This window comes from Esox lucius, chromosome 13 (genome assembly GCF_011004845.1).
Source record: "Esox lucius isolate fEsoLuc1 chromosome 13, fEsoLuc1.pri, whole genome shotgun sequence".
NCBI lineage: Eukaryota > Metazoa > Chordata > Actinopteri > Esociformes > Esocidae > Esox > Esox lucius.
The window spans coordinates 32,624,147-32,646,697 of NC_047581.1; the positions used below are offsets into that span (position 1 = coordinate 32,624,147).

Here is a 22,551-nt window from a genome sequence, read left to right on the forward strand (position 1 = left end):
AACATGTTATCTGGAGACACCTACCTTCAGGTGAAGTTTCTGCAGGATTCGTGAAAGGAGTCTGGAGAATTTATTTAGATCAATCGTGTTGATAAAAGTCACTGCTTCTTTAATGCTGGGGATTTAATAAAAATAAATGTCAGCTTGTGCAATGTAGCTAGCCAAGTAACGGTCTTAAATGTTGACTGTCTTAAATAAATGAATGTCAAACTAGCCAATAACAGTAGCTAGCCGATTAATCTGAAGTCTTTGAATTACGATGGTTGAGCGGCAACTAGTGACAGTGTCGTTCTTGGACTGGAGTTCCGATGTCAAAGAAAGTCGGGGTAAACAAAAACAATGCTAGCATCATGCCATGTACAATTTCAAACGAGCAACACCACTACTGAGGCTCGGCTCATCGTAATTCGTGAAGTTCAAACTAGCAAACCAGAAACAATTCTCACGTACATTTTGCCAACGACCGAAACCGCATTACATTTACTTCCACGGACGTTTCTTAAATAATGTAATGCAAAAACCTTCAGCTACGCTTGCTAGACTTCCTGCAAAAACTAGCTTGTTAGCAACAGCTACTATAAAAACGTTTAAAAACAAATCAGTAAACTACATGTTACCTTAAAGTAAAATACACGCAAGACAGATGCTTACCTTTGTGTTTCTTTGATGATGGCTGCCATTACTATCTGGGGTTTGTTTAAGGAAATATACTGTTTTAAATTTCAAATCTAATCCACAAGAGCAGGCATCCTTCCTTTTACTTCCTGGTGTGCAACGCTGCCTTCACGCAGTCTACATTGCGCACTCAGTGCGCTCATTAACTAAAACACTTTATCCACACAAATACCAAATCCATATTTTAATAGGTTATCATCATCTATGCTAAGATTGTTACTAATAATAACGTAAATGGAGCACGTTTGCGTTAAAAAATAAATTTAAAAAAAGCACTTGAAGTACTTCTTCGCGAACTGCGCAGCCAAACAGCCGCGCAAGACATCATGAAGCAGTCAGTCACATGTTAGTCAGCGGTCCTATCACATGGCATGTGATGGCCAAACGGCACAAATTCTGCAGCACTTCAGTGGATTTCCCAACAGTCTTTTGAATCCGTGAAGTAATGCTCAAACAAGAGCCCAATCTCTCCTTTCAATCAAACGGGTCTGCATTGTAATATTATTGTATACTACGAAACCATGCACTGCCAACATATTCAATACTTTATTGAGTTGCAAAAAAGGAGAAAGAAAAAAAATCATACTGAATAAAATCTAAAGAAAAAAAATTTGATAAGACAAAATCTTTGTTTTAAAATATTTTGTGTACAGATAAGAAATACAATTTCAGCATATATCAAGATATGTACTTATAAGAATATTCTGTTCAGTTCTTTTATTTTACAAAGCACTAATAAGGAATGACTTTCCAATACTGTAGCAGCCACGTCATAAGGGCACACCTCCAATTAGCATAGAGGAATGTAATAAATACTCCATGTTCTCAAACAAAAAAAAAAGCCACATCAAGGACATTCATCAAAATTAAAACAAACAGCTGACGCCAAAGGAATTCACACAGTACCTTCATGATCTTTGAGAAAAGTTTGATTTCGATAAACAAACCGCATCGTAAACACTGGCTGACATCTGCCCAGTGGCTATTGCCGGCTATTTGAATGAAGGTAGGTTTGGCACTTTTATGCTGATGTCTCCAATGTTGATGTTTCTGGGCATTTCGGGAAGGTTCATGTTCTTCACGGCAGACACGGCACGAGCAGGGGCACCTGCAATACCAGCCTACAGACAAAACACCAAATTGAGAGTCAACAGGCAAGCTGATGTGTTACAAGTTACAACTCTCACGCCACGATACAAAACGGACACAGACCATCCCACTGTCAACACGATTCAGAGACAGTCACCCACAGACAAAATGCAAAGCATTGACTATGAACAGACAAATATGCAAATGTACATCCAAATGCCTCTAGCTCCAAATGCACATGCAACAACTGGTTCATTTATGATTTACAACCAGAGCCAAGGATGAATCAACTGTGAGAACAGAGTAGTAGATTCATTGATGTTGAAAGTATAATAATAATAATAATATTGACTTCTGAAAGACAAATGCAGCATTGCTTGACAAGTGGGCCCACCAAATTCTTGAGGACTGATAAGGATAAAAATGCAAGGAAGGAATTGGGTAAAGCAGAAAAATTGAATTTGATATGAGAAGGAAATGAAGCTACAGATGTCTATTGAATTTAGAAAACCTAATTAGTGCATGTGATCTAAGTAAAATGACTAATTTATGCTTCTTGTGAAAGATGGTAATAACCTAGCACAGTATCAGGAAGCACCAAGACAAATTCTGCAGTTAACTTCCCAATTAAATTATTCTCATTTAATCACAATACTATTAAAAAAAAATCATAGTGATATGAGGTTTGGCAACCTATGGCCATTTAATATATTTTTTATAATTAAAATGCACATAAAATATTATGGCAACAGAAGGTATATGTGCTTTTTTAAAATGGTAATGCCACAGGGGAATTGTGATCCTGTCATAACAGGTCTGCTCCATTTTAAGTTTGAACAGTGAGTTAACACTCCAAAGCTGTGAGTTTCAAAGGACTGGTCAAAAAAATAAATCTATATAAAACCTTTTAATGATGAGAAACATGGAGACATTTTTTATTCATACTAAAATAAAATAAAAATACTACATGTGCATTTCATTAAATGTTTAACTCTAGATTCTCCATCCGAAGATTTTGAGGGATTGCTTTTGAAAGTCACTGCTGTTAGAGATTCACTCACACAATCTTGAACAGTCAGACCCAAAAATGCAGATTCAGATAGCTTCTAGACTCTCAGCAACACTTTCTAGTTCTGACAGCGAGTCGAAGTAGACATTTCTTTCAAGACATCAGAGGAAGTGTTATAAAAACAGTAGGGATCAGTACTTTTATTTTAATAACGGGTTTGAAAAGGTTTGCTTTTATTATGAAGTCCACAGTAGATATGCATGAGTTCTGTTCAAGTTTGTCCTTCCTACATTTTGCTACTCTCAAAGTGAGGGGACAATACATAGGCCTAGTACCTACTGTACCTAAAAACGAAAATAACCCAGGAATTTTAATGACCTTTGCAACCAGCCAATCAACTACATTTTTCTCGCCTACAATTAATGTGACGCAATTAAACCTACTCCTTGTCAGTCGCCCAAAGCCCTAGATTTGTGATTAAGAACTTGTTCATAGCTTTGTTACATACAGCAGCCACGTTCAGCAGCTTTCATTGATGAAGGCTTTACCAGCAGTTATCACCGGGTAGCTGAGACCGCCAAACCACTGACTTGGTAGAACGTCTGTAGATCCAAAAACAGATTTGTCTCACATCAAGCAAAATAACTGAAGTGCGTAAGCAGTGGTTTACTGAAATCACAAGAGGACGTTTTCATGAAACATGAGGCAGCAAAGCAGTGGCATCAGAGCCAAGCGAAGACAAAGCAACAGCACGCTATATGTTGTCTGGCTAGCAACCTTGCGGCAAAAACGCGACGAGACCGCTCCATTGCTGAAATGGACAACGTCAGACGAGACCGGTGCACAGAACTAACTACCGTCGGCCAGCTGCATTTTTTAGGTTGGCAAATGTTTCCGTTTGCCTAAGCCTATTTTGCATTGGCATTGACGTAACATTAGGTTCTTGTTATGTTAATAAAAAACACAAATTCTTATTGCACATTTAGGTTCTCCAATGAAGTAAAATGGGGGTACGTAGCTCTAAGTAACAGTGATACATTGTTGGGTCTGCTGTAAATTACTTTTGTAAATTACTTTCATGTCAGTGACGTCGTTTTTGCTATTACGTGGCGAGCTACAGAGAACTACGTAAAGTGTCAATTTACTGAGGTTACAGGACTTGGTTGGAAATTTAGCAGTACCTGTGTCTACCTGTCCTGCCTGGGAGACTGAAAGATAAACGTCTGTAAAGAGAGAAGAACGAAGAAAACTAGAAAGGGTCAGGGGAAAAGAGGAATGAGGAATGTTGTTAAAGCAGAGAAAGTAATCACAGTTTATATAAACAGTGAGAAGACCTATCGTAGACCGCATTCACAGACCGGCGCTCCCACTGCTCTAAAGGCGTAAAACAGCCCTGAGGTTTCACATTTAAGCCAGTTTAGCATATATGAAAGTGAACCAATTCACCAAATTTTACTGACTTTACTTGACACAATGCAATAAAAAATACATCGTTTACGCCATACTTTTACATAGTCATTTAAAATAAAATTACAATGAAACTATCGCGGTCTAGGGTAGGTCCAAGGAGGAAGAGGAGGAGCAGATCTAACGTTTGTTGAACAGTCAAACACTCGCCTCACAACACACCTGTCAACCAGACAATGCGGCCCGAAGTCATTACCAAAGAATGCTTTTAGTTACTTGATACAGCCACATTGCTACAGTAAGGTAATATCTATCGTTAGCCAAGGGTGCAGGAATAATTTGCAACAAAGATTAGTCAACAGTGAGTTACAAATCTGTAAGACATTTGAGCCTCAGCGTGTCACCTTACATTGTGTAACATAACTATATTAAAGCAACAGACAAGCAAACAGAACCTGCCTCCACAAAATAACTGTCATGACCATACAAGGCTTTTCTTAAATATTTGGATTCATAGCAGTTTATCTGGAGAATTTCAAGTGTAGAGAGTGTGTGTGTGTGTGTGTGTGTGTGTGTGGTGTAAAAAACCCAGGAGCCATTAATTCTATGAAATTGTCTCAGGAAGTAACAATCTTGTTTCATAATTCGTGAGACTATATTTAAATAGTTATGGTCTTATCAACGAGTTAAAAGTGACAATATCTGCAATAAAACAGTGACAATATCTGCAATAAAACAGTGACAATATCTGCAATAAAACCGAGCAAATGTCCAGGTCTCAATTTCCCTGATATTAACTGCTCAGTATCGAGACATCAGCTCCCAGCTGTTAGCAGAGCCGCTCCGGACACAAACGATTTAATCAAATTTGGTCACTCAACCAGGCTAACTATTCCACAGCCATCCAGACTCCACCATCCCCTCACCATTTAGACACACACACGTCCACATGACATTTCCGGTCAGAAGAAGAGCGGGACGAACAACGTTGGGGTGTGTGTGTGTGTGTGTCTGGAAACAATTCCACGGATGCATTTCAACCCCGGAGAAGGGATGAGTGCTGGTGCGGATGAGCCCGTCTTTGGGGGTCAGGGAGGCGGAGGATGTCATTCTGTTTGGCGTGGCAGTGCAGTAGCGGAGGGCCGGCGAGCACGAACACCCAGGAGTCGGGAGCGCCACAGGGCCGCTGGAGGGGCATGCGGGACCCAGCAGACACATACAAGCGTGCATGCCCGGAGCGCGGCAAGTCACGGACAAGCGCCGCCGCCCTTACCTCCGACTTCTCCATTTTGTTCTGGGCGTCCACCTGTGTGATGATCTCGTTCATGTTGGTCTCCAGCACCATACCTCCCATCACCATCTCGGCCAGGATGTTGTGGACCTGGCAAGGTCAAAATGAGGCTTGTTAACCACTAAAATAAATAGGAAGTATAATTTATTCCTTTATTCGCGGGGTAGGGCAGAACAAATATAATTTAATACAAAAATTAAGGAAAAACGGAAAACCATCGACAATGTGTAGAAGTTAACAGACTTAAGTCAGTACTGTTTATATTATTGATAGAGGATCAATTGAGCACATTTTGATAGAAATACATTTTCAGTGAGACTTGACATCATGAAGGTGGAACGCGGTCCCTGGGGGAAAATTACTTTGATACCTATTGTTTATAGGTGGTTTTCACAGAGAAACCATCCTATTGCAGAGACACTTCTAGTGTTCAACTGCTGTTTTTTTCTACGGGATCCATTTTAAAGGGGGAATTTCTCACACAGTTAAAACTTCACAGTATAATTTACTACTGTTGTCACATAATTAAAAGGCTACAAAGCAGGAACAGGAAATCCACAACCCATGGAAAGAGTTAGAATTAAGACACCACGCTCTCTTGTTTAACTAAGCACACCAAACCTCTGGCCTAACAAACCCCCCAGCTCCCAGTTATTTCAAAATGAAATGTATCCACCTGTGACCACATTCCACGAACAAAATATTGGATGTTCAAACGAACCACACCAAGCACCACAAGGGATTCTGTTTCATGTGGATCCCGGCTGTCACAATTATCTAGCCTAGTCTTTATTCACATCACCCTGTTTATTAACTAACAACAGCATCTCTGTAGTTGACGCAACCTGTGCAGAAAGTATGTTGACGTCCCACATCGCTGGTACACTTGCTTAGATACCGACAGGATGAACTTGTCGCAAGGCGCCGGACGGGAGAATACTTCACAGAAGACTGATAAGAACACGACACTGTTCATCACCAAATGTCTATATGATGGCACATTGGGATTTTGTTCGACTGTGACAACTGTGGGCAAGGCCGACATTACATCCCTGTCATAGGTAACATCTGTACATGCCCTTCACAGGAAGCTTGTTATGGAAGGGGCAGCGGAATGTAGTACCATGAAATAACGACTCACCTTGTCCACATGGAAAATCAAGTCGAGCTCGCAGACGTTCTCGAAGCACTTGTCCAGCGTTTCCACGAACACCTGAGGAGAGACAGCGACAATCGCTGAGCCGTGTGGTCGTCTACAGAGTTGGGTTGGCAGTGGTGTTATTCCACCAGTGACAAATCCACCCTGACACCTATCTGAGATGGTGGCACTTAATGTTCACACCTTACAGAAATTACCTGAATAAGGTCCAGGATGCCAAGCTCGCTCTCAGAGGAATCGACACAGAAGACAAAGTAGAGTGTGGCATAGTGTCTATAGATAAGCTTGTTCTCAGAACCACCAATCAACCTAAGGACACAAAAAAACAATGGGCAACAATCAAAAAGTTATCAAGAGCAGGGCTCGACATTTACGTAAGTTAGTGGGAGGACTGGCTCAGTGTCAAGAGAAAGCTACTGGCCCAGGTGAACACAAATAGGCACGGTGTATTCATTAAAGCGAGTTGCGACAAAATGTTCACAACGTAATTTTATTTTATTTCATGCAAATTAGAGTTTCTTATTAGAAAAAAATATTCCAGTAGGTCCCACTCCATTTCTGCCCATTTGGTCTCACACACACGCACGCACGCACGCACGAATGCCAGCTGGCACGCATTAATTTACCTGTGATGTGCAGAGAATGGCACACGCGCAATGGCACAAGTCTGCCAAGGTTGTTTAACAGAGATCAAGGCAACGGGCCACATGACCAGCACGGGCACTCACACCTGAGCACCGTCGCCTGGCGCTTCATCTCTATAACCAGCGGTGCACTCGCACAAGCCTCCCAACGACGTGATCAACAGGCGAATATGCCGGTAAAATAAGTATCAGGGGGTCCAGCAATGCATCATGGGACGTGGTTCAGATCGACAGGGGCAACGTGGCATAAGCCTGGGCTAAACGCGGCGGCAAAGCTCAATAAAAGCACGCCGAGCAGGGAAAACGTTGCATGCACACGCTAGGGACCGACTGTCCAACACGTTTGTAGCAAAACTTTTTCACTACGGTGTGAAGTAAACGAACACGCCCCAGCTCTATTAGTCTTCGCTGAATGTGGAGGTGGTTCCAAAACGCAACAGCCTAGCACCCTGGGACTGCTTAATGAAATGACAAATGAATATTCAACAACTTGTGAGGATCTCTTGCCAGCTGGCTAGCATCGGTTGTCAGGCTTACTGTCCCACAGGGCTCTGATGCAGTGCGAAATGTCACATGACGATGGACCATTAAAAAGGAGAGTTTACTGGTAGACCAGTGTATCAAATAACCCATATCTCCAGATCTAGTGGGTGTTTTGGATTACTTGTGTACATTTCAAAAAAACATTAAATTGGCATTTCTTTGTTACATGTGAAGGTTTCTGTGGGCTACGCTGAACACAAGGGCTTTACGGCTTTCAGTGGCACGTCTGTCAGAGATTTCTTACATTCCACCTTCTAGAAAATTGCAGACGTTCTCATCTCTTTTGGATACCAGATGAAATGTTTCTCTGATGATCTGTTGTTCTGTATCTTCACTCTGTGAACAGAAATTGCGAATATAGTCAGTGGGTTTAAACAAGCTTTCGTGCAGTTTGGCCGTCATTTACCACATTTGTTTGACACTAAAATCTTCTGATAATTTACAGACAGCAGAGACTAATGTTATACTGATAACCTCCCCGAAAAGTGGCAGTTAATTCACTGCAGTTTTCCAATGGCCACATAACCAAGCAAATGCCCTCAGGGGAATATGGGTGGTTCGGGAGGTCAATGCAGTGAAAGGGAATGTCTTCAAGCAATCCTGTGAAATGAGTCAAGTGATACGAAGCATGGGACTAGTGGGAGGAGCCCTAAAAGAGTGCTCTCTGTAGCAGTGCAAGCAGACACACTGGTTGAACACAAATCAGGGCCGCCCAATCCCTTTCCGGATGATCAATCATTCTGTGGGTTCTCTCCAACCCCAGTTGTCACTAACCTGATTGAGCTTCTCATCCAGCTACTTATTAGAATAAATAGGGTTAGAGAGAAATGCTCCATTATGTTAGTACTCCACAGGGTTTGGCAGCCCTGGTCTAAATCCAGCCCTTACTTTACCACATATATATGTAGCATTATTCCCCAGAGGACCTATTGTTCACTGGTTTTTTGTTTTCCTTTCAATTATTTCCTAGCCCCCCTGAACCACATGTCACCTAATCATTAAGGCCTTATCTGCTTCACTTAAGTAAGCTAGTTCAGGGGGAACTACTGCCAGGGGTTCAACCTCTCCTGGGGATGAGAAGCCATTACATGTTTCTGATCTACCACAGCTAGCACACCTGATTCAACCTAACTAACGATCAATTCACTTGATTTGGTGAATCAGATGAGCTACAACGACATTGTAAGGATTGGTCTGACAACCACGGATCAACACACCTACTTACTGTATAATATTAAGATTAAAAGGTCAATATACCTCTTTTTGTTTTTCAAATATCTGTGAGGAAAAAATACTTCCCTAAATAACATTAAAGGTATCCTTGGGACATCCGTTTTTCAAAATTATCTATACTAAAAGATAGAGTATACCCATTCGTACAACAATCTGAGGAGTGACACTGTGGTTTACTAGTCAGTTAGTCCCTCAGTTACCAGTCTATTCGGAACAATAATTGTTCATCAACACATCTTAGATTGACAGATGGCAACGTGTCATAGTGGTTGGGGCAAACGACTTGTGTCCGAAAGGTCCCTGGTTGTAATCCCTCTATCGCCAAGGTGAAAACTATGTACTGTTAACCGGCCGTAACAGTGTTGCCAGGTCGTTGCTGTAAATAAGAATCGGCTCTTGGTTTTCCTGGTTAAATAACGGTATAATTAAATAATAAAATGTATTTATGCAAACAAATGAAATATTAAGTACCAAAAGATATTTGTACTTGATTAAGGTCACGGATAAATGTGAACTGGACACTTATTTAAAGGACATTTGAAAATCCAGCAGACACTAGGCCCTCTAAGGAAGGAAGGGGTTTGATAGTGTGGGTGTAAAATGATAGCTAATTCTACACATGTTTAATTATTTAAAAAATAACCCTGTGGCTTAGTTTGATATAGGATATACCAAGATCCCAAACAGACCAATCACGTCTCAAATGACACTGTGTAAGGCAGGTACCTCGTAATATCAGTTGTAACAATAATATAAGACTAGAGAAATAACTCACAAAGCATTGCAGTTATCTAGCTTTCTAGATAACCAAAAGTGAGTTTGCTACGGTTATCTATCAAGCAAGACCATTGTTTATAAAATCTGCAGATTTTATGTAATAAACAGTTGCTAGCTAACTAACGCTAGCTAACATCTATCAGATCAAAACAGCAGCATCCCCGGTGCAGCTAGCTCGAGTTAGCTAGCTGGAAAGATAAATTACTGAACAGGACATATCTGACAGCTATTCTAGCGGGCTATCAGCAAGACAATCGCTTACTCACGTAATGCTCGTAGAATTTTGATAGGCGAGGTTTCCCATGGTTGTTGAATATTAGTATGGCTTTAATCATGATGATGATCTGTTACGAGGCCAACAAATATGGGATCAGTTTATGAAGGACTGGTGTCAATCCTTCAGCACCGATCCAGTAGGCAGAGACCCGATTCTAATACTTCTCTATCTAGCTCGCAAACTAAGATTACAGCAAGCAGGATAACGTTAGCTACATGCTGTTTCGCCATCCAGTTTTTTGCGGAAATACTCCACGTCAAACCATTCCTATTTTTTTTCAACTACAGAAGCAGTGGTGGGTCAAACAGAGATTGCAAACGATTCATTTGACCAGTCAAAACTAGCTAGAGCTAGACCGTATTGTCAGTAGCACAACGAATGGCATCAGTGTTGCATGGTAATGAGAAAACTTTCAAAATAAAAGCACGTATTTCAAAACAACAGGCCAACCCCGGCTAAAAAGAATATTGGGGTGCGTAAGCACGTCTTTAGCCACCACTAGGGCAGAAAATCTCTGTCAGTATGTGTGTGTTTTCATTCAAATCAAGAAAATAGTCTTGCAAAAGGAAATATGAAAATTATGTAGATTACAAATGAAATCTGACATTTCAAAATTAATATAACCAACTTCAGAAACCTTTTTGTAAATACACCACCATATAAGTGACATTTAAGTCACTTAGCATGTTCATTTCCAGAGCTATTTACAGCGACTCCCCACTGACCCAAGTTTGTTAATGAGGTGAATCAAAGGCTTGGGCCTAGTCAATAAAAACAGCTGGAAGTTATGATGTTTAAGACCCGAAGTGTTGCTGAAGGAAAAACATGGCTTGCCCTGAAGCCTGAAAGAATGTGGTGGAACACAAAATGGTAGGTTATCTGTTTGTTTAGCAGACATTCAAGAACTTACGATAGGCAGGGCCTGTCACAGTCTGGGTCTAGTTTTTTTTGCCTCCCTTGGACAGAGGAATGACAGCAGCTTTCCAGTGTAGGGCAATTTTAGAATTTAGTAGTGAGAAGGTGAACAAGCAGATGATAGGGCCGGCATTAAAATGTGTGGACAACGTCAGAATAACGGGGTTCAGATCATCAACTCAAGTTGCTTTGCCAGGTTAAAACTTTCGAGCAACAACCTCCCCAAACCAATGTTTATTTTGCATTTGGAAATTTAAATCCTGAATCTGTAAATACATTAACCTTTTGGGACACATTTATTTTGAAATAATTTTGGCAATAAATATAAGAATAATAGGTAACCTTTTGACAACAAACAACCAGAGGTGGATTTGGCCTAAAAAGAGCCATGGTAACACAGAAAATAACCTAAACACTACTATTATATATGATGGGGTATCTTTAATGTTTTGGGTCTTTTTGACTAAAAAAGGCCCTGGGATCTTTGTTAGGACACATGTGAACATGGACTCCATCAGTTCCCTGGAGAGTTTAGGCTAAAACCTGTCTGCTTTTGCCAGGAGGCTAAAAGTGAGTTGTTGTTGGATCTTCCAGCAGGACACAATCTAAGCAGTGGTTCCCAAACTTTTTCCTCAACATAATTTTGCTTTGCTCACAGTACCCCTGAAGTACCCCTTTGTGTTAACTTCACTAGTAAGCCTACGGTGTCATGAGTGTTTTCAAGTACCCCCTGTGGAGAGACCAAGTACCCCCTGGTTGGGAACCACTATTCTAAAGCTCCAAATCCTCACAAACATATTTATCTTACAGGTTTACAATTTACTAGGGAGGACCATGGTCTCTGGAGGATCTGAAGAGTTTCTGTACAGAGGAATGGTCTCACATCCTTTCTTGTGTTCTACCACCCCATCAGACATTACAGAAGATTGCTCACTGACTTGAAGGAGGATGCAAAGTCTTAAATGCAGGGGTGACAACAATTGTTGCTTTGAATCTGATTTTGAATTCATATAACATTTTGAAGGAAAAAAAATAAAAATATACAAAACTAATTCTCTGGCTTGTCCTTAGGGAGCCAATGATTGTTGAGGGCATTGTACATATCCACTTGTGTTCTGATTGAAAAAAAACATTACATGTTTCAGAGTATCTCTGTTCAGTTTTTAAAATAGTTTATTTGCATCATAACAATTATTTTGGGTTTACGTTACTCTTTTTTACAGTGCATGAACTGGTATCCCAACTTTCTTTCTCTCCACCCTACTCTCACGTTCTGTCTACACTACTGTACAAGTCAAAGGTTTGGTCATACTTACCCGTTCATTAAACTACTCCATTAAAAGACGTTTGTCATGAACAGTCCTTCAAACACAGTAGTACAGTTACAAAGGTAAGAACTGTGAGATTCCAAAAGCAAAAGGTGTTGTCTACCGACAGTACTAAAGGCAATTGCCACCTATCCATTGGGGTAAAAACTGTGTATCCCCTGGCAGATTTCCAGTTCATCCACTGGGTCGCAGTAACAGATCACATAACATCTCCTGGCCACTTTAAACCAGTTGCATCTGGTTTGGGTAGTGAGTCATTGTGCCTAAAGTGTTTAAGAGCTGGATGGATTTTCCAGCTTGGTCATAAAATGACCCTTACAATCAGGGTTTTATAACAGAGTCAACAGCATTTCAGTCATATTTTCGAAAAAGACAAGGCAAGTAGCATTAAAGCTATTTGTAATTATAAGCATCAAATGAAACATAACTTTATATTTTTTGACAATGATTGTTTGAAGGAAGTACCCCCAACCCACAATAATTGCTTAGAAGTGGTTAAGAACAGAACTCAAAAGCTTTATTGTCACAATGCAAAGAGTTTCTATAAGGTGCAAAATGTTTTGTTTTTTAGTGTGACTCTTTTTAATCAGTAAAACAAATCACTGGATTACATGAAATGTGACCCCTTTATCCTACCTTTTCTCACAGTGTTCAGTTAAATGTAGTTATACATTATGCATGTTAGTGACATGAAAGTAGCAAAAGTGTCCACCAATGTTCAATGGTACAGTTGAAGTTTGACATCGTCTGGGACACGAACACCAAAATTAAATCAGTGATACTGTGATTGCTGATGTGACACTTGCTAGTAGTCTGTGTGGCGCCAAAAGCTTGGGCCAAAAAGCCTTGTTAGGAGTTTCCTGTGAGATTTAATGACCATGTTATCACAACAGTAATTCCTGATAGTAGTAAGGCCCGTCTCTAGGTGAAACGTTTGAGACATTTGCTCTACATCTGTGTGCAAATTGCCTCCAGATTGTTTTTTATATTTACATTGTCAGTGACCTCTTTCCTTTTTGTTTACCTGGATACCCCCTGTAACATGTCTGGGTCCAGTTAATCTATGTAGCATACTACTGAAAAGCTATGTGGGAGAATGCCATCTATATGTTCTTGTTTTCTTGATACATTGTGGGAAGCAATTTTCTGCGTAGGACTGAACCTCTCGATACGTTTGTTCTGGGTTAAGCCACTAGGTGGCAGAAGAACCCAATGGATCATGACGGATGTCCCCTACACATACTGTTCATGAAGTACTGCCATGCAAAATATACTGCCATACAATACCCAGCTGGTAATCATGAATAAAATATGAATACATAATCATAATAATTTTCCACCTTACACAAACAGTTTTGGTAGACATGACTGGTGTTTCCGTCTTGTGTGACTAACACGTCCCTTTGACCTAAATGTTGGTGTGTATGACAAAGTGTGCTGTATTTGCAAGCCAGCATATTCTATACATCACTAAATGCATGAAAGCCTAATAGGGACTAATGTGGAAACATTGAGTTCCGCAAGTACACAACTGCCTGAGTTACTCACAAACATTTTAGTGCTCCCCCTTGATGGTGAAAAGATTATGTCTGTCCTAAAGCAGGTTTTCTGCAATAATACACATTTTACCATGGGTGTAGTAGAATATTTTTTCTTTTTACCTCCAAAGACCTGAGCTTTGGTGCAGGAAGCCTAAAATGTCCACATATGTAGACACAGGGTCTCAGGAGGTTAAACAAATATCCAGCATGTTCTATTCATTCTGACAGGACTTATGCAGTCAAATTTCAGTCATTAAGCAGATGTACTTATCCAGAATGACTTACAGGAGCCATTCGAGTCAACTGCGTTGCTGGAGGACAGAACATCCTATAAAATCATCTGTTAAAAGTGTATCTCTGAATAAATGGCATTGAACCCAAGCCAATGCCAGTCATTCAGATGTTACTACAACTGCTGCAAGAAACCAATGGCAACAGGCTTGGGACTAAACTTAGTCTTCCAAGTGTTAGATATGCTGGCTCTAAGTCACTACATGCCAGTAAGCATGTCAACCTTTTGATGAACCCCAACCCTTACTCATGCTGTCGACAGAATTACTTATGCTTCTAAGAATGCGATGGATGATTTTGCTTTTATTAGCATTTGGTTCCAGTTTTTAGGGTGTGGGTAAAACGTTACTTTCCCTCTTACAGTTTTTATTTCTAATTTTAACTTCCATATGACCTCCTCTACAGTATCTAGTGATGGCCCGTGGTGGATCGTTCGCAATCGAGCGGCTCCTTTTGAACTGCTCTTTTTGGCGGAAATTGGGCACAGATCCGCATTGGTGAAAAGAGACGTTCAATTTTAAGGTAAAAACGTTTTCACTAAACATAGTATATCCGCACTTCAGAATTAATAAAAAGTGGGGAAAGAGCATCTTTGTTTCACAAGTGAATTTTTTCCCCCTGTAAAACAACGTCAGTTAAATAAAACAGCCGAAATCTGACTGAATCTGTGGCAAGATACCAATGTGATCAGATGTTCTGTCACCATTTGCTATGAGATTGTGTTAGAACGCTAAGCTCGCAGAGCTAACACAACTCAACTGTCCCAAGCAGCTACTGTTCAATATCCTAACACAGTAACAGAACAACGCATCAGTCACATACTGTTTCCCTCGAATGATGCGCCACACCTCGGCTTTTTATGCCAAATCTCAGTGACGACGCTTTTTTCATTGACCCAGGTATAATAAAAATCGTGCAAGTGGCGTCTGAGCTATTGATTAAAGTCTCAAATACTTTTCTTACTACAGTTATGAATGGTCACACAGCTTTAAGTAATATATTGTATAAAATAGACAATTGTACCTTCTATACAAATGAATGATCTCACAAGTGATATTTCTATTCACTTTTTTTTAAAAATCTATTTACGCCCTCTCTCACATTCAGCTGTGGACTGAATTCCTGAGACCCGTGCCTATATTAAAGGGTTAAAAGGGTCTATTGTAGCTTCTCAAGGCCAAAAGAATCTGGGAATGAAAGCGAAGGTTTTTTCTAACAGCTGCAGCCAAGGCAAGGATTGGTCCAAGTAGTGTGGGGTGATTATAAAAAAACATAATTACCTTAATTTGATATCAGAAATAAAACGTATGCTAATGTCTACGACGAATTATGTAAATGTCAATATTAGTCATATTCCCATACATTTCTTCCTATTTAAACTCATAATCACCCTTTTTCCTAATGGTACACTCCTACAAAAGTTCCCCCCGCCCCCCACCGCCAACCAAAATAAATAGGAGTAAGCGATGCTCAGGAGTTATTACAAAGCAATTTTGCTTGGTGAAAGAAGCACTTAACTATGGAGCAAACCGATGTGATGAAACCAGAAACTCTTGATGATCTTATTCATGTGCTGCATAAAATCTTTGAAAGTGACAATATAAATGTTGAGGAGGTGCAAGCCATAATGGAAGCTTACGAGAGCAACCCCCAAGAATGGATGAGATTTGCTAAATTTGACCAGTTCAGGTAAAACGTTATGTTTATTGTTTGTGTTTCGTTTTAAAAGTAAACTATATTACTACGTATTCTTTTTTTTTTTTTCTGTGTCCATTTTCTGTGTAAAATAACGCATTATGTGCAGCTATCACTTTATCGCATGAACACCTTCTGATGTAAAGTTATATATATTTATATTAAAAAAAAAGACCGGTCATTGTCTTAAAATGGCTGAGGCTCTGGTTGTTAAGTTGTAACATGTCAGCTGGCAAGACCAAATTTGAAGCTCAATCGAACACTAATCTCATCTGATGACATGGGTTTCTTTTCAGATCAATGGCAGTGTGGTTTTCTCATAGTTCCAATTATTCTCTTATAGGCCGATTGTTAAAGAAGAAACATCAGTCTTATAAGATGGGTCCAAATCATGATTATCGTAAATATTTACATAGATTGTCGGAAATCATTTGGTGTCTAGTAAGGGCTACTAAAAATATTTAAATTAAACAAAGCTTGTCGTATAGCATGCATTCTCTCACTTTCAAACAGAAAAAAGTAATATTCGTTGATACGTACAACAGAATTAGACATTCAAAAATAGTTCCATTGCTTGCTTCCACTAAAAGAAAATCCTCTTTCCACAGTCTTTCCCGGGTACGCATCACAAGGGACTGTTTTGGTTCTTGTGGGTGTAAATGGGGGGTGGACACCCATCCGCCAATCAGAATTAGAGACAGATCCACACCCGTTGCTTTGAGTTGGCGCTGTCCTTTAGCTGTAATCACACGCCGGGAGTCGCAGCGGCCACAAAAAAAACGTGATTGTTACCGGCGTGCCCTTTGACTGGCAAACCATGAATGTGAAATGTATTTATAGATGCAATGCACGTGGCTTACAGCATATACGCTATTAAGTATATTTTATGAGCAGAGATATCAGATGGCCAGTAGATTGTTAGTATTATGTCTTTGAAGGATCTCTCTAAATACAATCTGGTGTTAATGGGCATTTTCCATTCCTCGAATTACATTTCATTAGATCAATCAATGAAGAATGGGCTTATTAAAAAACAAAATAATCTTGTGTTCAATTTGAGAAAAACGTTTCCAGTTGTACATTGCAAATTGGCAGATGAAACTGAAATGGTCATTTGGAGCTGAATGGCAAATGCATACCTTTTAAAAGGTACATTTAATTAATCACGTCACTGAAAAAAGTCTATGGAGATCCATATAATCTTTTCCTCCCTTAAATTCTTACTGTAGTGAAATGTGGTATTATATCAAGGTGATTATGCTACAAATAACTTTGCCAAACTAATAATGTTCACTTTCAAGAATGTAACTTCTTGGCACCAGTTTTCATGCCAGAGGTTTTGCATGTAGTTGCAAATCAGTTTTTTGTGGCTACACTATCCAATTTTCTGGCCTACATTTCAGTGTAGGACAAAGGCACCGGCCATCCTGGCTTTGTTTTTGAACTGATTAGGCAAAAAAATAAGCAGATACTACGTATGTACAGTATTATACACAGTCTGTTTCTAATAATCTAGTAAGTGGACATTATATACTCACCCACTCTTGTGTTGTGTATTTGCATTCTAGATACACCAGGAACCTGGTGGATGAAGGAAACGGGAAGTTCAATCTCATAATACTCTGTTGGGGAGAGGGCCACGGCAGGTAAGACCTTCCATGCAAACTCTGACAAAAGACATTTGGTCTCAACGCCAACAAACGCGGTCATTTAGGGTCTCTCTATCTGTGTACGCGGACAGTGTGAGATAGTACCTTTTAATAACAACGTGATATGTGACTTGTCGGGTAATATACCTGACAGTATGTGTTGTAGGTCTAGTGAAATCGAGACACACGCTGCAGATAGAAAGTGAATGGCGATAACAGGGTCCAATGTACCTATTAAAGTCAATGTTATGTAAGTTTATAAAGAGAATTACATTTTTAGTAACCATATAATAATCTGCCCCTTTGAAACAATCAGACATGTGCATCACCATATATGACATTGCTCTGGGTAGGCAGGCAGCAGGGCAGGAGGGGCACACCATGGTGGATGGTAACTGATGTGGTTTGAGAAGCTCAGTTGTCTTGTCAATTATCAAGGCAGGTCATTTGTCTTTTAAAAAGCACTTGTATTGTAAAACTACCAATCCTGTACAGACACGTAACCATTGTTTCTAAGGCTGAGCCCCAAATAGCGCTATTCCGGCACATTCTAAGACTGCCTGTGTGTTTTCTACCACTTACAGTAGTATCCATGACCACACAAACTCCCACTGTTTCATGAAGATGCTGCAAGGCAAACTGAAGGAGACGAGGTTCGAATGGCCCAATGATAAAACACGTGGCGATATGGTTCAGACATCTGAGAAAATTCTGGAAGATAACATGTGTGCCTACATCAATGGTAAGGTGTAAAGCAGTCTGGTATTTCGTCTTCCCTGTCTGTCAGATTGCAAAACGCAGCGTTTAATTAAGCGAACAGCTTCGCTTTCATCCATTTTCACTTCTGAAAGATATTTAAAACAAGGATTACATCTGTTTTGTTTTACAGTGTGCTGCATTTCGTGTGAAACTATCATCGGTTTAACTCACCGCTGTGTGATGCCTGAAGGCTTCACCATTCGGTGCCATGTTGTACAAACGTGTTATGTTCCTCTGTTTTAGATTCCATGGGGCTGCACCGAGTAGAGAACCCCAGTCACACAGAAGGTTCTGTCAGTTTGCACCTGTATAGCCCCCCCCTTTGACTTCTGCCAAACCTTTGACCAGCGCACGGGACACAAGAACACTGTCAAGATGACGTTCTGGAGCAAGTTTGGAGAGAGGACTCCATTTGTAAGAAATATTATTTATTTATTTATTCCGAAAAGGGTTCTGTGAAATGGCCATCATATTATAATCTAAACATTGGTTTATCATGTTTCTACACCCTTTAATATTGAATTACTCAGTTAAAAACATTGTGTCACCACTTTCTTCTTCTTGAAGAAAATGCACGCTGATGCAACGTGTGAAAGAATTGGTGACAGGTGTCATAAACCTTTATATGGTTCAAATTGCTTGCTGTGGAAAGTCCACATGGTAACATGGGACATCTTTTGCATAAATCTCCAATAACCTTATTTAAACAATTAAATACCTGTTATTGCACCATTTAACCTAATCAGTCCGTTAATTTAGTAAAAACACCTTTGAGAAAGATAATAGAAGCATGACATTTGATAAAACAACTCAAATATGGTGCCCATTCAAACTTCACCTGGAAATGATTTATTGTGCTAATTCAAAATGGCTGCAGTATTGGCTGGTATTTGACTATGAAACTGTTATGGAACTAATAACAGCATGGCACTTGAAACAAACATTATAGTAAAAATCTAGAATAATGCTTCAGTAAAGTGCATTAATTAAATTATCATTGTTGCCAGCACAATGGCTTAATGTTACTAATGCATATTTAATGTTTATAATGGATGACAAGCCAGAAACCTGGCATTGACAAGGAATCAAACTATTGTTTTGCAAACAAGTTCCCTTGGTGGAGTCAACTGTTTGAGCCGGTCCAAATCTCTCGTGAGGAGTCTATTGGGGCGGTTTTCAGACTTGTTGATCAAATGCTTGTTTGGTACACAGCTCAGTCTGAATGTTGCAGCAGTACAGCCTCTTGACCTCTTGTCATAGAAAATGTCACAAGCAAAGTAATGGTAGATGAACTGTTGCCTCCCCAACATTCGTTCATTTCCTTTTTCTACGATTCTTTTTCTATTTGGAGTTTCAACGACTGGCACAACGATCCTGGCCACAAGGCTACCTAATAATATAATAAATATTATGTTGACTTGTATAACTGTAGCTAGCTAACCAGCACCACTGGTGTGTTAAGTTTATAAAATGTTAGCTTGATGTTAGCTTTCTTGACAAAACTATGGCAAATTAAACTTTCGTGTAATTTCAATGCCTATGGGGGGAACAACCATCTGCAATTTTAATTATTTGAGTCCCACTGTGTTTTGGATTGGGTTGTACCTTTGGATCTGTCCATTTTCTTCTGCAACAGTAAATAATTTGCCAATGTCTGACACAAGCAAGTCGAGAAGATTGCCAGGAACAGTTCTTTTCAGAAAAAACTATTCTTTATGATGCTCAGGCCACTCAGGACTTGTAAGAAAGTTTTAAATAGACGATCAAAGGACATAACAGCAAATATTTTCCATAATAATGTTTTTCTCATTATCCATATTCTCAATATAATAGCTCATAGGTTCTATGGGCAAATTCTAAACCAGACAACAGTCTTTCAAACTTTCAAAGACTTTTGAAATTTCATGGCATTTTGTTGAAGACCTGTCCATTACACTAACAATATTGCAGAAAAATATCTGGCACATCAACAAAAATCCACAAAATATCACTGTTCGTATGTGAATCTGTACTGTAGCAATTTCAGGCACTCACAACTTATCAATCAGTCCCAAAGTGCATCTTAACCATATTTCATGGTTCTATCTATTGTGTCCCAGTTTGATACATTTCAGATGCTAAGAACGCAGACTGGATATAGCTTGAATTGTTGGTATCTTGTGTTAGTGTTAGTTAGTGTCTGGACTGTCATTAACCATCAGCATTGTAGTAAAGTAGGCTGTTCTTTCACTTAACTTGAACTGTGGAATTTGATGTTTGGTGACCTGTAACATAGAGATGTGACACCAGTTTTGGCACCATCGTGTCATGATATCACCCTGGTTTGTGAGCGCTCACTTTTATGTAATTTATCTATAGGGTAGCCTGCTCGTAAATCCTTAATCTTAGTGATTTTTCCCCTTCAAAGTGTTTTGCATGTCATTTCCACCCAGTAACCGCACAATCAGCAACTCAGTGAAGCTCCCTGGTGTTATTATAAGGTTTTTGCTCTAAGTTTCCATTCTGTTGTTAGGTTAAGAATTCAAGGAATCTGTTCCCACAGGCCACCAGATGTGTAAACTGGAAGACTGTTCCACACCACAGTATCTTTTAATCTAGCAAGCATGTTCACGCTGAAGCTTGTTCAGGCTGGAGGGGTGCAGTCTGGGTACAGCAGAACCAGGCCAGTTCGGCCTGGGCTTTGCCAGCTGCAGGGAGCTTATCTAAAATCCACAAATTGCTTAAGTTTACCTTGACCAAACCACTGTCTGGCCTGCAATATTGCGACACCGCTCATACGTAAGTTAAGATAAGATAAAAGTGCGGGCACACAATGATCTACCCCCATCCCCCAGCATTGATTAGTTGTTTCCTTATTGTTTTCTGCGTTCGGGTTGATATTTAAAAGCCGGTTTCATTTGGATAAGAAAGGCACATACAGGTTTGGGATATTAGCAATGGATTCTTCTCATATTTGCCTTCTGGTGCATATCGTCATGCCCCACGCTACTGGCTAACATACTGCACATTTATCTTTTACAGGAAACCAAAGTCTCACAAGAAAACAACTGAGCCACTGAATGAGATGGTTGCATTTGAATCTGTAAATGCAGGCAACAAAGAAGCAAAATGCAGACCTACATCTAAACAAGCCTTTTATGTTGGAGTGGACAGTTCAAAAGGACATGTGGGTAATTCGAATGGCTTTATCGGTGCCCAGTGTGAGCTGGGCAAATAATGATGAGCGCAGGATGAATGCATGAATAGGTTTAGCCATGTATTGAAACTGGCCTTTGTTAGTTAGGCCAGAGGAGACCCCTTCTCAATAACAGCATTCCTATGTGGCTATGAGCTGTGCAACCATATTCTATTTTTTATTTTATTTTTTACTGTTACGGCTGATAGTTAGTTGTATGTTTGAGTGGAAATGGGTTGTCTATTGAATCACGAAAGCATTGTTTGATCTACAGTTTTACAGTTAATTGAGCACTTTTACTGTGTTGATTTCTGCATAGAATCGTCATAACAAATAGTGATGTAACATGAGATTATTTCTACTGTCAAATTAGACCAGACTTTTGCCTTTTTCGAAGGTAAAGCTTTATAGATGTATTGTTTGAAAATGCAACATTTGTCATGTATGTATTTGCAGGGTGTTCTGTCTTTCGGCATGAGAAAGGGTGTTAATTGTCATAAGCAATTGTACTGTCCCTCCTGAATGTTTCATTGTTTTCAACCTAATATTAGAAGATCTGTCAAGGAGAGCCTGGACATGTGGGGTGGAGTTGTGATTGTTGTTCTCACTGATAACCAGCTGAATCGGTCAAGCTTTTCTGTGTTTTTCACGTGGGTCGTGTCCTCCACACGTTACAGGGTTGTAATATAATATTTTCAGATGAACAAGGCTCTCTTCTCCTCAGGATTTTGGCTGTTGTTTTAACTGTAGATGTGTTTTTCAAGTTGATGGTTTGCAATGTAGTGCCCACAATAGCGTTGTTAGTAAAAACATGAGATTACACAAGATTTTGTAAAAGATAAGCCTTGCTTTGACTGTCCACTATTAAATATAATATTTGTCAAAAGTGTCGTGTGTGTTTTTTTAAACATTTTTTTTTTATAAACATTTAGTCTCAAACAAACAAAATGTTTCCAACAATACTTAGTAACTGATATTGACCCCACTTACCGTGTCCTTAAATTGAACAAAAATATAAAGACAATCCCCAGGTGGGGAATCCGGAATAAGAAGTACTGAGCTGGCATGGTTACATATACTCTGTGGTTGTGTGG

At 39.7% G+C, this 22,551-nt stretch overlaps 3 protein-coding genes across 4 annotated transcripts in view; 1 reads left to right on the forward strand and 2 right to left on the reverse strand.

The window, feature by feature from the left end:
* Positions 1–771, reverse strand: part of commd10 (COMM domain containing 10) — a 30,925-nt gene extending 30,154 nt beyond the window's left edge. The window contains 2 exon segments of the mRNA NM_001303828.1: positions 25–115; positions 652–771. Coding sequence (NP_001290757.1) covers positions 25–115; positions 652–680 — 120 coding nt within the window. The 5' untranslated portion in view covers positions 681–771.
* A 432-nt stretch (positions 772–1,203) lies between these two features.
* Positions 1,204–10,461, reverse strand: ap3s1 (adaptor related protein complex 3 subunit sigma 1). Of its 2 annotated transcripts, XM_010877065.4 has the most exons (7): positions 10,094–10,461; positions 8,062–8,153; positions 6,828–6,939; positions 6,613–6,684; positions 5,454–5,561; positions 3,955–3,996; positions 1,709–1,796 (listed from the first exon to the last, which is right to left on the reverse strand). In XM_010877065.4, exons 1-6 carry the CDS (start codon positions 10,160–10,162, stop codon positions 3,961–3,963), a joined length of 489 nt encoding a protein of 162 aa, XP_010875367.1. In that variant the 5' UTR covers positions 10,163–10,461; the 3' UTR covers positions 1,709–1,796; positions 3,955–3,960.
* Positions 10,462–15,646: 5,185 nt separating this feature from the next.
* cdo1 (cysteine dioxygenase, type I) lies at positions 15,647–22,343 on the forward strand. The gene is given in 6 exon segments (XM_010877066.4): positions 15,647–15,868; positions 17,443–17,520; positions 18,108–18,265; positions 18,526–18,596; positions 18,598–18,696; positions 21,304–22,343. Coding segments are annotated over 6 exon segments (606 nt in total). The 5' UTR covers positions 15,647–15,698; the 3' UTR covers positions 21,334–22,343.
* The last annotated feature ends 208 nt before the right edge of the window (positions 22,344–22,551 follow it).